Source organism: Lissotriton helveticus, chromosome 10, assembly GCF_964261635.1.
Source record: "Lissotriton helveticus chromosome 10, aLisHel1.1, whole genome shotgun sequence".
NCBI lineage: Eukaryota > Metazoa > Chordata > Amphibia > Caudata > Salamandridae > Lissotriton > Lissotriton helveticus.
Window position 1 is genome coordinate 1,097,081,484 of NC_136071.1, and position 15,052 is coordinate 1,097,096,535.

A 15,052-nucleotide genomic window follows, 5' to 3' on the forward strand; every position below is an offset into this window, starting at 1 on the left:
CACAGATGCCTTCTGGGGTGAATAAAACTGAGCGGTTGGATTGAGAAGGAATGTGGGGGTGAATTCCCTCATTCCACTATGATAGGAAATTCCGATGCTGTAACGTGAAATCACTAATTTTGGGATGCAAAACTACTGTGCTAATCAAAGTTCTCACCTACGAACCTACTGTGAAAATAGGTGTTTGATTCCAATTTCTGTGATAATTCCCAACTTATCAGCCTTTTTCTAGTGCCATATTTCGACAGGTTTTCCCTGATGGATGTGTTCCTGGAAACACCAAGTGTAACCCACAAGCAACATTTCAGTTTTACTCGCAATTTCTGATTCAGACAAACACTCCAGAGAAATGTAAAGAATACCTAAGTTTGTTAAATAACCCTTACATAGCGCACCCATCTCACACACCATCATCTATAATGTTAGCCACGTACTGTATAATATAAAACCCTGCCACAAAGTTCTACATGACACACATAAGTACACACTAAGGGCTACATGTAGGTAAATAGGATTTACCAATTCTAAAATACCGAATTTTACCGATTCGGTATTTTAGAATCGGTAAATCCTATGTAGGTAATATTTCGGTAAAAATTACAGAATCGTTAAGATTCAGTAATTACCGATTTGGTAATTACAACTAATAGTTGGTGGTAAATAACGAATACCTTTGTAAATGCAAATCTGTGCATTTACACCTGTGCCATGTGACAGACATACATGCCCTTAGGGCATGTATATGTGCCACATGTGCACACAATAGTTGGTGGTAAATAACGAATCCTGTAAGCACAGAAGCACTCTTTACAGTGCTTCCTACATCTCATTTACCGATTTGGTAAATACCGAATTGGTAAATGATGATTCGGTAAATACCGAATCGGTAAATACCGATTCGTTATTTACCGAATCGGTAAATATACCACCTACATAGGAAAATCCTATTACCGGTCGGTAACGGCCGATTTCGGCCGTTACTGACCGGTAATAGCATTCCTACATCTGGCCCTTAATTCGCTATCAACAAAATCAAGTTGTCATTTACAAACAAACCTTTTACCATTTTCCATATATATCACACAATTCCAGCTTATTTTGTCTGTTTCACTGAAACCATGTCAAACATACATTTACATATACATCATAGAATAGCCTTAACCGTTGGCTTTGTCAGAGCCTGCTCACAAAAACGCAGAAAATCTGTGAGTAACAGACACCAGATTTTAAGGCTATACCATAACAAAGTTAATCGGTCCGGTTTATTGGGAGGTCTGTAGTACCAGATCCCTTATGAGACAGAGGGAATTGTATGTTAGCGTATCTTTATTATCAAAGTATTGATACACATCTATTCTTCTAATTCTTTCTTCTATCCTCCAACCTTTAAAGCTCAAACCTTCAAATGTCTTAATACCATCAAACAAATCAGCCAGCACAACTAAACTTACTGCTAAAATTAGCAAAACCAGTTGTTCTGCCTTTGTTTCCAAATGCAGATGGAACAGACCAAAAAATTACCCTTGAGCATGGAAGATTTTTGAAGACTACCTCTGTTGATTCTTTTGATAATTACAGACTTGAGGCCAGACTAACAAAAGCCTCAGGCAGACAGATGCCCTTTCTGCACAACATTAGAAATTAATCCATCAAGGGGTTGAGTCACAAAGAAGCATGAAAGAGTCCCCAAACGACATAATGTGATGTTAATCCCATGCTTTGCATGTACTTTTGGTATTAGAAGATTTACAACCCCCCCACAGACACCCTTTGGAAGGGGACAGGAATTGTGACTCACCCAGAAAGGGGTGGGCTCAGTCATAAACAGCACCTCTCTGTGGGATACATACCCCACTTTCAGAAGCTGACCTGGCCAAAGTGCAGTGTAAGATGGACTGGTGGTGTGTATCCCCCCTCCCATTGTTCACTGAGGTGCTCTCATTCGAGAGCACAGTTCGTTTGTGGGCGCGCATATGGTTTGGGTCTGTGCCAGTCAGTGTTAAATTTGTAATAAAATATGTGCCAGGGCCCTTGTCAAGAGGCCGCTGTAGCTGTATCCACCCATTGTCCATACCACTACTGCCAATGACAATACCTACACAACACTAACCATAACACTCCCACAATTGCGATAATTCAGATACTTCCAGGTCCCCAAAGCTAAAAGAGTGGTTTAGGCGGCAGGAATTAATCATTTTAATGTATATTGAATTAAAAAATAGCTCTTCTTCTGCTCATCTCTAAATTACACAGACAGTGCCACCATGTGGCAGACTGGCATAAGCGCCCGTGTTTAATATTAAGTGCTGGCCCTAAGCACCAGAAACCCCAGGCTCAAATTAAGCACTCATGCCCGTCACAGAAAATAAGGGTGAGCATTGGTGCAGGGTAAAGCAATGCAACCAATTTGGAAGCAGGGCCCCAGGTTGCAATGAATGCCTGACTGGCTGAGCATTCCTGGCACTCTCTGTTGTTTTGTGGCAATATGGTTGTGGACTTTTGGCCTGCTTGGCAAGATTTCATCCCAGGAAGGATTCTGGACTTACCTTGATGGGGGGAGCTGTGATCTCTGAGTGTGAGATGAGCTGAAGGCTTGGAAGACAGACCTTGGGGCCTCTGGAACTCTGAACTGTTCACATAGTTCCTTCTGATATCTAGGAGGAAAGAAAAGTACAATACCTTTGACTATGTGGACATAAACATCTGCCCCAGCCTACTGTGATTCTTTAGCAGGGCTCTCCTCCACCTTTCCCTCCTCTCTCTTTATGATCCTATTATTACATCTTTGGCACTGCATGTTGGGGATGGGTGTGATACCTATGTGGACTTAAATACGGTTTATTTGTCTGCATTTTGTTTGGATGCATCAACAAAAACTTAAAACGAATATGACATTTCAGTTTCATAAAAAATTGTAATATAGATAAAACGAGAAAAATCATCAGTAACAGAATAACAGATGAATGTAAAAATAAACTAGAGACAATATTGGCTTCATTTATATTGAGTATGAGCTACTGGAAAACTTTGATGCAAACAATATCTATAGTCTTTGAGGGAAATTCACAAAAGCATTGATGAGTATGGCAAGTAGTACTGCACAAGTGTCCTTTTCGGTACTCTACAGACCTTTGTAAATTGGCCCCAAAATGTCCAGCTCCTGCTTAGTAAGAAAGCAAAGAGGGCACATTCCTATCTGTTTGTACAAAATCTTCACAAATACTCTATGAAGAGTCTCATTATATTCCCACTTGTGAATGTTTAGGGCCAATTCACAAAGGCATTTCAGAGTATGTACAAGAGTAATGCATGACTACTATTCACGTACCCTAAAATGCCTTCAAGAATAGGCTCCAAAGGATGACAATCTAGCAGTCCACTACAAGGAGCACTGCTGTGATGCTAATTGTATTCCATCAGGGTACTCTGCTGAAGTACAGGGATGTACACAATCGGGAACATTTACTAAAACACCTGCTACGTTGCACAAGAACTGTGTTGCAAGACAGTGAGAGAGCAGGACAGTGCCATATCTACAAAGATGTAGACCTTTTTTTTCACTTCGGAAGCACTGGCACTCACTCAGGCTGTCTAGCACCACGTGTACAGTCTTTAGATGGTTCTAAACTGTTTTGAACCATCTAAAGACATTGCTGACGTTAAAGGAAAACTGTAAAACTCAGTTATTTAGCTGATCTAGTGAGACACTATTATTTTTAGACCAGAGAGCCTATGCTAATATACTACGCTCTACCAATGACCAAATATCAAATAGAACAGACTAGAGAAATAGTCGGGCTAAAGCTAACAATATATGAGACATGGGATCATTGAACACTAAAACAATGCCTCAGCAGAGATCTTTGAAGGGAGATTTTCAGCCTCACCAGTCTTCCTATCACTCCTGTGAGCCAAGCCTCCTTATGGTGGTACAGATCCCTCACAGACCATCCATGTTCTATCTTAAAGGTACCTCAGATGGTGGTGTTAGCTAAACTGTTTGCTACACCCTACTTCCAGAGTGGATCACTTATGAGTCCAGGGGTTTCTTCTCTCAACCTTCAATCTTTTTCTTGTACTGGGCTCCAGGTCACACAGCAGAGCTACATCAAAGCTGCAGCAGTGAACCAAGACCTTCCCACCATCACAGGCCAATGCAGGTTCCATCAATTCTTCATACATCTGTCCTACTGCAACTGCGGCTATTGCCCAGCTTCCAGTGCCCTTCTGCCTGGAGTGACCTGGCACCAATCACCACTTCTCCATATCGCACTATCCATTATCAGTGTCAACACAACTCTCGACCATATCTTCTGTGGCTGTAGGACTCTCTCTGCCTACACTGAGGCTGCAGACAAGGCTGCCGGATCAGGCTATCTTCAGCCCAGGCATGGAATGCACTCTGCTTGCCAACTCACTAGGGCGGTGCAAAAACCATTGTGTGAGTCAGAGTGAAAAGCTGCATTTAGAAACAACAATACCTTTCTGAGCGCTGGATTGGATGACGTTTTCAGTCACCTGGCAAATAGAAAAGAAGAAAGTGAGTGTACGAGCCTCTCATCTCAGGAAATAGGTTAATAGCTGGGTGTCAACATTCATAGTAATAGTCCAACAAATGGAACCACACATTTTTCGTTGCTGAAAATATTTGCCACTCATCCCCATTTTAATGATATGCAATTCATTGGCCTGAGTAGGATGACAAGAGAAGGCGCCTCTCCCGGATGGGGAATAAAACCTATCTTCTTCTGGCTGCAAATTGACCTCTTCGGCAGGTGTATTAGCCCTTAGAGTTGTCTTATTTCTCTTAAGAGAGAGTGATACCTGAGGATGTGCCTCTTCTACATATTTTTTAAATGTGTTCTTTTAGTTTTAGTATTTACCTGCATTGCATGTCCCTTGTTTTTATGTAGCACTTCATGCCACATACATGCCATCTCCAAGCACTGTTTAAAGAAAGTGTCACGATTAGCCAGTTTAATGGTGCTTCATTTAAGGCCATCAAGGGGCCCAACCATGCAGGTGAATGTGTGCATTATCAATGCTTTGTGTTCAGTGGCTCTAATTTACTAAAAACTTGACATTTAGGGGCTGATTACATCTACAGTGGTCCATCCGACTGCCGAAGTCGCGGTGGTGGTTCGACCACTGCCGCACTGTGGCACCGTGTGCCGAATTATGAGTGTGGTGGTCGGGCCAACACAGGACCGCTGCGTATACTGGGGATCCAGGATCCGACGGCGGTCGCGCAGTAGTCAGGGAGTTGCAATATGCTGGCGGTGGTGCTTCGGCACCTCTGAGCATATAACGAGTTGGTTGTCCACCACCCTTTTCATGGCGGTGAGACCAACATTAAAAGGTTGGCAGAGAGGTAACAAAGGGGGCTCTTTTAGGGCACCCTGCTGCTACAGAGTCTGGGGGTGCATGCAATGTAAATTTGCACACCAGTTCCTACATGATGAGGCATGCACCACATGGTGCATGCCGCACTGTGCAGGAACATGCTGCGGCGGTGCAACGGCGGTGCCTGTGTAAGCCTGTGATCCTTAGACAGGCACTGCCACGACGCCACTGCCGCACCACCCGCCCACCAAGGATTCAACTCTGGATCTAGCAGGCGGTATGAACGCAGCTTTGGCTGTCCTACGGAGCGTTGACGTGGCTCTCCGCAGGGGGGGCTGCCAAAGTCGTAATCAGCCCCTTAGGTATATGGCTGCTCTGTGGGGTCAATAAGGTTGTGCTAGACATGACATTTAAGGGTTTGTTCGAGGTAGTTAGATCATTAATTCAGAGACGGATTCCACAATGAGTGATGAGAAGTGCTGCCCTGCAGAATAGTTTTCTTAGGGAGACTTTTGCAGAGGTGGGGACGGGGTGGGGCGCTTTACAGACTTCCGGGTTACAAATCCTTGGAGAGCCAGAGCAGGAAGGCAGACCGGCTGTGATCCGGCCTCACCTGTCCTGTTCACCCTAAGCATTGGAGCTGGACAGAGAACGGAAGTAGCAGTACAGAACGGAAGTGGTAGTTCCTATACTTAACTGCAGGGTTGCACCAAAAAAGAATGGAAGAACAAGGACTGTGTCAAGCACATGAGCGTGAATATTCTAATTGGGCATTAGTGCCCTCTTGTTAGAGGTCAAAGGGAAGGTATTTATTCAGCACCATGGAATACTATGACCTTTGCCCTTTTATGCAATTATTGACTTGCCAGAAACGCAGAATTTTGAAGTTTTTCCCATACGTACTCTGCCTTGCAAAATCTAATAGTGGGGAATTTCGCATGACTTCGATTGTGAATCAGGATTACCACTTTATGGTTCTTGGATCGAGGCGTTATGTTTTCGTGCTCTGCATAGGCTGACTGAATTGCTATTGCCTTGCACTATTGACCTGCAGCTGGAGATGCTGGCCCTGCCTGCTTTTGGACCGCTGCCTCCAGCCTGTGTCCAGAGTGTTTGTCCTCCATATGGAGCTGCAACAGCTCAACACCAGTTACATCTGAGATCACATTTGGGACGGGTTCACAAGGATCTCTTGTGTACACTTCTCATGCTATGTGCAATCCATCTTCTCTATGATATTTAGGTCGAGCCTGGGCAGCGCATGCGCTGATCTGCAAGGCCTGCTGTATTCAGGTAGGGACTTGTAGCTCTGCCCACTCTCCGCCCATTTTTTTTCATTGGCTTGTGTGTTTCTCCACTGTAAACTGTGGCTGTTCATTGGTCAATAGGCTTAGTAGTCCCTCCATGTCTCATTTTCTAACCTCCCATGGCGACACCCCCTGTTATGTGTGTTGTTACTCGCTAGGCTTTAATTACAGCCTCTGAACACGATTTTCTCAAATAGCTTTGTCCTGCATTCTGCTGCAAGCAGGACACACTCTCTCCTAAGGCTTTTAAAAAAAAATTATAGCGCGGGTGCCAAACGCATTTGCAATGAAATAGGTCTCACATTTGCGAGAGTTTAAGCTTTTGGCACTGTAAATGACAATGCCTTTTATTTATCTGTTTCTAAAAACAATACATAAACAAAAGGCATTGTCATTTACAATGCCACAGATCAAACACTCGTAAATGCGAGACCTATTGCATTGCAAATACTATTTGCATTTCAAACTGAACCTAGATCTGGCAGATCCATCATATCATACAATAAATTGTAACTGGTCATTAATTGTATCCCCAAGAAGATATTGAAAGGGCTATGGCCTAATTAACAGGGTGCAGCAAGTTCTGATTCAGGTGCAAAGAATAGTTTGCACCAGAACTGAGATTGCAAGATGTCTGCAAATAGTGACATTGCCACATTTTTCCTAAGACACATTTCAACTAGAACAAACTTTGGCAACACTAATAGTCTGGGCCTTGGCAAGCCTGTTATACTTTTTACTTTAATTTAAAAAACATGCAATAAAAGCAAAAATTGGCCTGCCAGTCCTGCAATTGACGTGAACTACTTTCTACATGCACGTGCTTTATTTCTCAGTGACGAGAGTCAGTGACTTATGTGGACTGACCCATGGTAACAAGCTGTGTGTTGTGGTAAAACGTGAATGATAGTTGAACAGACCATGTAAGTATATTTATTATGAATATTTGGAAAACATGAGGCTGGCAAGAGAGCTGAAGCTTTTTCTAGGGCAGACCTAAAAATGGTTAAAAAGAGCCATAACATTTGGCTGTTGAGAGTGCAATATCCAAAACTACAGATTATGCCTCCTTAAGAACCCTTACCTATTACATCGGAATTGTATATCAGTAAAATTTAGCATTTTGAGTGCATTGCATAGAATCCTGCTGCATAGGTTAAGTGAAATGATGGTGTTTATTCTAAAGATAGAAACAGGGAAAACGTACTGGACCAAAATAAATCTATGCATTTGGGGGGCTTCTGTCTATGCTTTTCAAAGATTTACACATTTGGGGGAATTCACAAAGTACTGTAGTAGCACGACTAGAAACCAATGCAGGTCATAGATTCCAGGCATACTCTTTCTCTTTAATACTTGCGCCCATTGAGGGCGTTTTGGAGGAGAAAGCCCTTTCTTTAATTTGGTGAAAACATAGCAGTGTGTAAGGATTTATCACCCCTAACTTGCACACTTACCCCTGCACTTTTAGCCAAAGTTCTCAAGTTTCAGTTTTTTGTACGCGTAGATTATCCTGCCCTGGTTTTTTTAATACAATTTGTAATCGTAGTTCTGTTTATCCCATAACAAACGCAGGACTAAAATACTAGGATAACATGAAAACAAGCATTGACAAACTCAATAGTTCTTGCTATTGAAACTCATAAACTTCACCAGTTATTGTATTTTTCCCCTAAATGACTGCCATTCATGCTTGTGCAGTGAACAGTTTTAAGCAAGTGTAATTCTTTAGCAAAATCCGTTCAAATCCGTACTATTACAGTTACCATATTTGAATATATTTTCAGAAAACACAAGAAAACCCATTCAAAGTTGGCTGCCACAAATGCACTTCCATCCGCTGTGGCCATATTTTAATTAATTGATTATGCTTTAAGAAAATCCATTTAAAGATGGCTGCTATAAATGTGCTTGTATGTCTATGGCAGTGATCTTTGAATGGATTTTCCTATGTTTTAAGAAAATACATTCAAAGACGGCCACCACAAATGCATCTGGATCCATGGTTGTCATCTATGAATAGCTTAAACAAAATATATATTTAGGTGGCTATTTGCTGTTACAGCTGCAGGTGGCACTTAAGAGTGTGAAGGAGCTAGGAGGTGGCACATAGATTTTGGGGGCGAGGGTTGTTTTTAAAAGAGAGTGTAGTGAAGGAGAGGAGGGAGAGCCGGTTAAGAAAGGGAAAATAGTCCCTCTTTTACACTGTGATACAAATACCTACACCAGCAGTGGAAGAGTGTATACTATAAAATTAAAACACTTTAAGACTGAAGTAGTCCTTTGCTTAGACCAACATAAGAAGACTGAGGGAAGCTATTTACTCCAGAGCCAGGAAGCGATACAGATAAAAGTGCCCTACAGTCCTGAGTAAGGGGCTGCGTAGTTGTCTATGAATGGGTTGGGGGGAAAAAGGCGATGTGTGTGAGTACCCAAGAAGTGACAACTTTGCAGTTCTACCTAACATTCTGCACAGCCAAAACCTGTCTCTCCGATAGGTGAACCCATGATTTCACTCATTTGCTATGCTTTTTACTGCCGAAAATGTTAGGATTTTTACTGAAGAAAATGTGTCCACCTGGCAGATTTTTGCAGCAATAACTTTAATGATGTTGTCATCATCAGATTTAGATTCTGTTACTCACAATCTGTCATTAGCTGGTACAATTTTCGTGCCCAGATGTTTGACTTAGGGGCACATTGTTTTTAGTATGGCCTGTTAATTTTCAGATTTAATGCCCAAAGTCCATGTTTTTGTTGTTATTGCAAAATCTAACCACAGCACATCTGTCTCCAAATACTTGCAAACCAGAGACTGCTGCTTGTTGGATGGGACACCAAACAGCTGTGTTTATTTTTCCAGAAGAGTCACTGTTAACATGTTCATTGAACAAAATAGCATTGGAAAAACCTTGCGTGAGGGGGCGAAAAAGAAGGAGACATGGGAGATGGGTGGTTTGATCGAAGGAACATGTCATCAGATGAGTAGATAGCGTGGGTGGACTTACATGCGGGAAGTAGGGCAGACTATACAACTGCCTAGTGCCACTGAAACACAGGCCTGGCTACTTCATTGCTAACTTGTTCCAGGTCATAAGAAGCACGTGTATTCAGTCCTGGCTTTTTATCCAACAACACTTAATTTGTTGGATCTTGTAGTTCGACGTTTTCCTTCATCAGTTGGATCATGAAGTTCCAGCATGCATGGTATTGGTTAGCGTATTGGAAGGCCAAAGCTTGAAAGCCAAAAACTGGGAAATTTATAACATTACGTGTATATTGTAAAGTGTGCGTTCACCAAGAAGGGTACTTTGTGCTGAATTACACAGATGTTTATTGTTACCCAACTCGTTGGTACTCGTTTTTATCGACCTCAGAATGATGAAAGGCTGAGCGGACCCGCCGGGATTTGAACCTGTGATAAAGGGGTCAAACACAGGACCACGCAATGGCGGCATTTGTCCAAAACACAGAAGTAGGACTACAATTCTGCATCACTGGAGGCGCTCAAACGGATAGAATGTGAAAATATGGAAAACCCAGACGATAAGTGGAACTAAAAGCTATTTTTGCATTCAGTATCATATGTGCTAACTAAACCATTCAACCCATAAAAACATGCCCCCCCTTGTATTTGTCGACCCACCCTGATAACCGAGACACGTGCTAGATTTACGGAAATCTGCAAGAAAAGATGATGGAAAATCGAGGCTGTCGCCTGGCCACCCTGTGAAAGCCAGACTTGTTGAATGTTCACTGATGTCACGGAGTGGGTTGGCCAGTAAGGCGCGTCAGGAGCTGGCGGGCACTCACCATGCTGACGTAGGACCTGATGCTGCTGGCCATCTTCTGGCAGGGCTCGTTCAAGAGCAGCTCGTGCAGGCCCGTCTCTGTGGAGTCAGCCATCTCTTCCAGGCTGTTGATCAAATGCAAGCACTTCAGCTCTTCCGAGGTCCCCTGGGTCTCAGCCTTCAGCTGAAAAGCAAATACAAGCAAAACATCTGGGTCAGTTTATGAGGATTGGAACTTGTAAATTCTGTACATCTGCAAAGGATTATGAAGTCAGGGGAAACAGCTTAACAAGCAGATATGGCCATGCTCCCTTGCACGGGAGGTACAAGCTGTGCTAGCCACAAGCAGCCTTATCACAAGGCCATAACTCCCCAAATTGGGCAGGTTTACATTTAGAGCATTCTATTGATCCCAGTCGGGCAAGCATTAGCCCTAAAAGAGAATGCCACAGGCTTTTATGTGCAATCCCATTCTCCTGATCAGCAAATAATACCTGGTTACTCACTGGTAATCTTCATTACTCCAAGTCCTGGTCTTCCTGTTCCATTCTTGGGCCCGTCCATCCCTCCCTCCCTGTTTCTGTTTGGGTGATTGATTTGTGTTTTTCTTGAGTTTTCTTTTGTATTCTCAGGATGTGTGTGTGATGCACTTCCAGGTTTATGCATGCCAGGAGGGTAGGTGATGCCATATTTGGGAAAGTATTTGGCTTGGCTAGGTAAAAGGTTTCTGTAGAGCAGGCAAGCTGCTCCTTGGTAAGGAATGGGACAAGAAGACGGACGAGGAGGTAATGTTGGTGGCTGAACTGCAAGCCCCATGTAAGTCTCCTCTGTGTGCTGCCAGAGCATCATTTTTGTGACATTCTGGTGGAGCACAGGGCTTAGCCAAAGCTACAAGGCCAAGTAAAGCCACCCTGTGTGGCTTATCATGGCCTTGAAGATATGGAGTAAGGCAAAGCAGCGCTAGGCTCTGCCTTTCCTTACTCTGCATTCTATGGGCGTTGCTCTGGGTGTTCTCACTCAACATCTTTGCACCTCCCTACAACAGACGTAACAAGGAGAATGTTTACATTCCTCCTCCTTTCCACGTGTGATGCATTCTTCAGCACACATAGAAACATTAAAACCCCAACAACACAGACACCCTTGCACCATGTGCAGAGGTGCCTGTGAAGACGCATGGCTGCAAAATGTGCAACAGTGCTGGCTGAAAGGGCAGGAATGCACCGAATGTTGTAAATATGGTGCACTCCTGGCCTTTCGATTTGGTGTAGGGCAGCGCAGCAAAATGATTTGTGATGCAGCCCTAAGCCAATTCCTTGTAAATAGGCCCCTAGTAGTGAAAAACTGGTGCACTGATATATTGCACTAGAATTCGAATTGACCAGCCAGGAGAACATTGACATTTGCTCTATGCTTGGTGCTAATCTTGTTTTTGCTGTGGTCACTTAGGTCCAGATTTATCAAGGCTTTTTGTCGCCGTTACACCATGCAAGACAATGCAGGGTGACACAAAATCTCGAATGAGATTCATCAAGACACGGAGAGGCACGCTGCAAGGCTTGGCAAATCTGGTGTAACTCAAGGCAGAGCTAGTCGCTGCCTTGCTTTATACTGAGCTGGGAAGGCAATCCATGGGTGCAGTGTGGGCGGTCCCGCGCATCCAACCATAAGTGTTGGTGCAGTCCCATTTTTACTAACACTTGTAGACCTGGAAATGTGTCAGAATTGTACGCCTTCTCAATAGAGGCACAACAAGGACAAATATCTTTATTTCTCCTCATTGTTTTCTCCTCTTTCTACGTGTGTGGCATTCTGCAGCACACTTAGAAAGAGGAAAATGCCTCGAAAGATTGTTTTTGTGAAAGAAGTTGTCACTTTCGTCGCAAAAACATTCCTGCCTTTAATGCAGGCATTCCTGCACCTCAATGCACGGGTGTGTGTATTGGTGCTAGGCTGCACTGAATGCGCCAGTGCAAAGGAAGGACAAGCATGCTGTCCTTTCTTGCAGCACAGCGCAACAAGGTGTTTTGTTGCATGAAAAATCATAACTCTGTACCACAGTGTTAATGTGGACGCAAAATAGTGAAATGTGCTAGTTTTACAATACTACTCTGCCCAGTTTCTGATTTTCCCTCACTTTCCAGCAATTTAACTTGAAACAAAACCTTCACTGCGCAGTCTGTTTACTGTGGGTTTTATATAACTCTATGTGTTACCTTCAAAGCCGCTGCCCCGGTGGTGTGGGAGGACCAAGTGTTTCTTTTTTTAGAGGGGGCCGCCTCACCCTCTAAGCAATGTAAATACATGCGTTGATCAATGTGTGCAATGGCATGGAATAAGAAATAGTTAAACTCTTGGGAAAGCCCAAGCAGGTCCCTGCGGCGTAGGTGGGCCTAACCATTCAGAGGACCCCTATTTAGTGCAAGAACAATGAATATCTGTGCAATCTGGGAGCCACCAGGGTCCTTCATCACATTCTGCTGGGGCCCCATCATTTTGCATTACACCACTGTTCAGAGCACTATTGAAATGACAATGTGCCAACAACAAGGAGACAGGAATCGAAGGAGATTGCCATCCAATCAAAAGGCGGGCCCAAGTCCCACACTCCTCGGTTGCGATCCTTGTACTGTGATGAGTTCAATTTGAAAACAAGTCTGAATAATACAGTCTGTACAGAAATGGTCCAGCACACTTATACAGTAAATTATACAATTTTATATACACATATCAATCATTTCAATGCGTAATCAGTGATCTTGTGGTAATTCTTTCTCTATTAAATCTTCATTTAAAAATCTGTAGCCAAAGCCAACGCGTTTCATCCTTCACGGACTTCTTCTGGGCAAATTAACTCTGTATCGTGGAGTCTCAAGTACCGGTTTCAATGTGTCCTCTATCCAGGACAAGTATAGTTCTAAAAATTTCAAGTTCAGGTGTCGATCGGCTCCATGGCGTGGCGTCCTCCGTAATGGCATACCTTCGAATCTCCGGTCCGTGGCACCTTAAAACTGTATAATATAGGATGCAAGATAGGTGCAATCGTCTATAACCCCATTTCCCTGAAGCGCTTCTTTAAATCTGAATAATACAGTCTTTAGGAGCTTCCGGAATCATTAGAGGTTTGTTCAGGTTTCAAGGAAGGGTTGACAGCATTTTTCAATCTGGGATCCTGAACCACCAGGGATCTGCATCTGTGTGATGATCATTGGTGGATAAGGTGGACTTGAGATGAGGGTTTGGTGCGGGTGCAGAGAGGGGTCAAAATTCTACAGATATTTTGGGTCTTTGCACCAATATGCCTCGAGGATGGCACTGTGAACTATGGATGTGATCCTGGTTTCTAGTAGCTTATCCAATGACACAATGTCACTGGAAATACCAGGCTCCAGTCCTGCTATTGTATTTATTGGCCTAATGCGTTATAGGAGTTGGAGTATAGATTCATAATCAATAGAACACACTGGAGGGAATTGCCTATTCACAATTGTTGGCACAAGGGAAACCCTAGACTGCAACAATGAGTCCACAGGATCCTAACAGTGGGCCCACTGGTGACTGACGTCTGCTGAGTGACTATGTCGTCTCAGGGGATACTCATCTCAAATCTTGGACCCCCACATATCAATCAATCAATCAATCAAAGCATTTATATAGCGCACTACTCACCCGGAGGGTCTCAAGGCGCTGGGGGGAGGGGGTCCGCTACTGCTCGAACAGCCAGGTCTTGAGCTGCTTCCTGAAGGCGAGGTGGTCTTGGGTCAGGCGGAGGTGGGTCGGAAGGGAGTTCCAAGTCTTGGCGGCCAGGTAGGAGAAGGACCTTCCTCCTGTGGTGGCTCTTCGGATGCGGGGGACGGCGGCGAGGGCGTGGTTGGTCGATCGAAGCTGGCGTTTGGGAGCGTAGAAGTTGAGGCGGCTGTTGAGGTATCCTGGGCCTTGGTTGTGTAGGGCTTTGTGTGCGTGGGTGAGGAGCCGGAAGGTGATTCTCTTGTTGACCGGGAGCCAGTGCAGGTCTCTCAGGTGTCCGGAGATGTGGCTGCGGCGGGGGATGTCCAGGATGAGTCGTGCTGAGGTGTTCTGGATCCGCTGGAGTTTCTTCTGGAGTTTGGCGGTGGTTCCGGCGTAGAGGGAGTTGCCGTAGTCCAGACGGCTGGTGACGAGGGCCTGGGTGACCGTCTTCCTGGTCTCGGTGGGGATCCATCGGAAGATCTTGCGTAGCATGCGCAGGATGTTGAAGCACGACGAGGAGACGGCGTTGACTTGTCTGGTCATGGAGAGGGAGGAGTCCAGGATGAAGCCCAGGTTGCGTGCGTGGTCTGTGGGTTTGGGTGCGCTGCCCAGGGCGGGGAGCCACCAGGAGTCGTCCCAGGCGGAGGGTGAAGATCCCAGGATGAGGACTTCCGTCTTGTCCGAGTTCAGTTTCAGGCGACTGTTCATCATCCACTTGGCAACGTCTGTCATCCCTTCGTGTAGGTTGGCTCTGGCGGTGGCGGGGTCGTTGGTGAGGGAGAGGATCAGCTGGGTGTCGTCGGCGTAGGAGATGATGTTGAGGTTGTGCTGGCGTACGATGGCTGCGAGGGGGCTCATGTAGACGTTGAAGAATGTTGGGCT

At 44.5% G+C, this 15,052-nt stretch overlaps 1 protein-coding gene across 1 annotated transcript in view; it reads right to left on the reverse strand.

The window, feature by feature from the left end:
- LOC144784794 (tumor necrosis factor ligand superfamily member 11-like) overlaps positions 1–15,052 on the reverse strand; it is a 39,424-nt gene that overhangs the window by 3,899 nt on the left and 20,473 nt on the right. The window contains exons 2-4 of the mRNA XM_078663829.1: positions 10,464–10,625; positions 4,482–4,518; positions 2,547–2,654 (exon numbers count right to left, since the gene is read on the reverse strand). Of these exons, the coding sequence (XP_078519955.1) occupies positions 2,547–2,654; positions 4,482–4,518; positions 10,464–10,625 (307 nt within the window). The remainder of the gene's footprint in view (positions 1–2,546; positions 2,655–4,481; positions 4,519–10,463; positions 10,626–15,052) is intronic.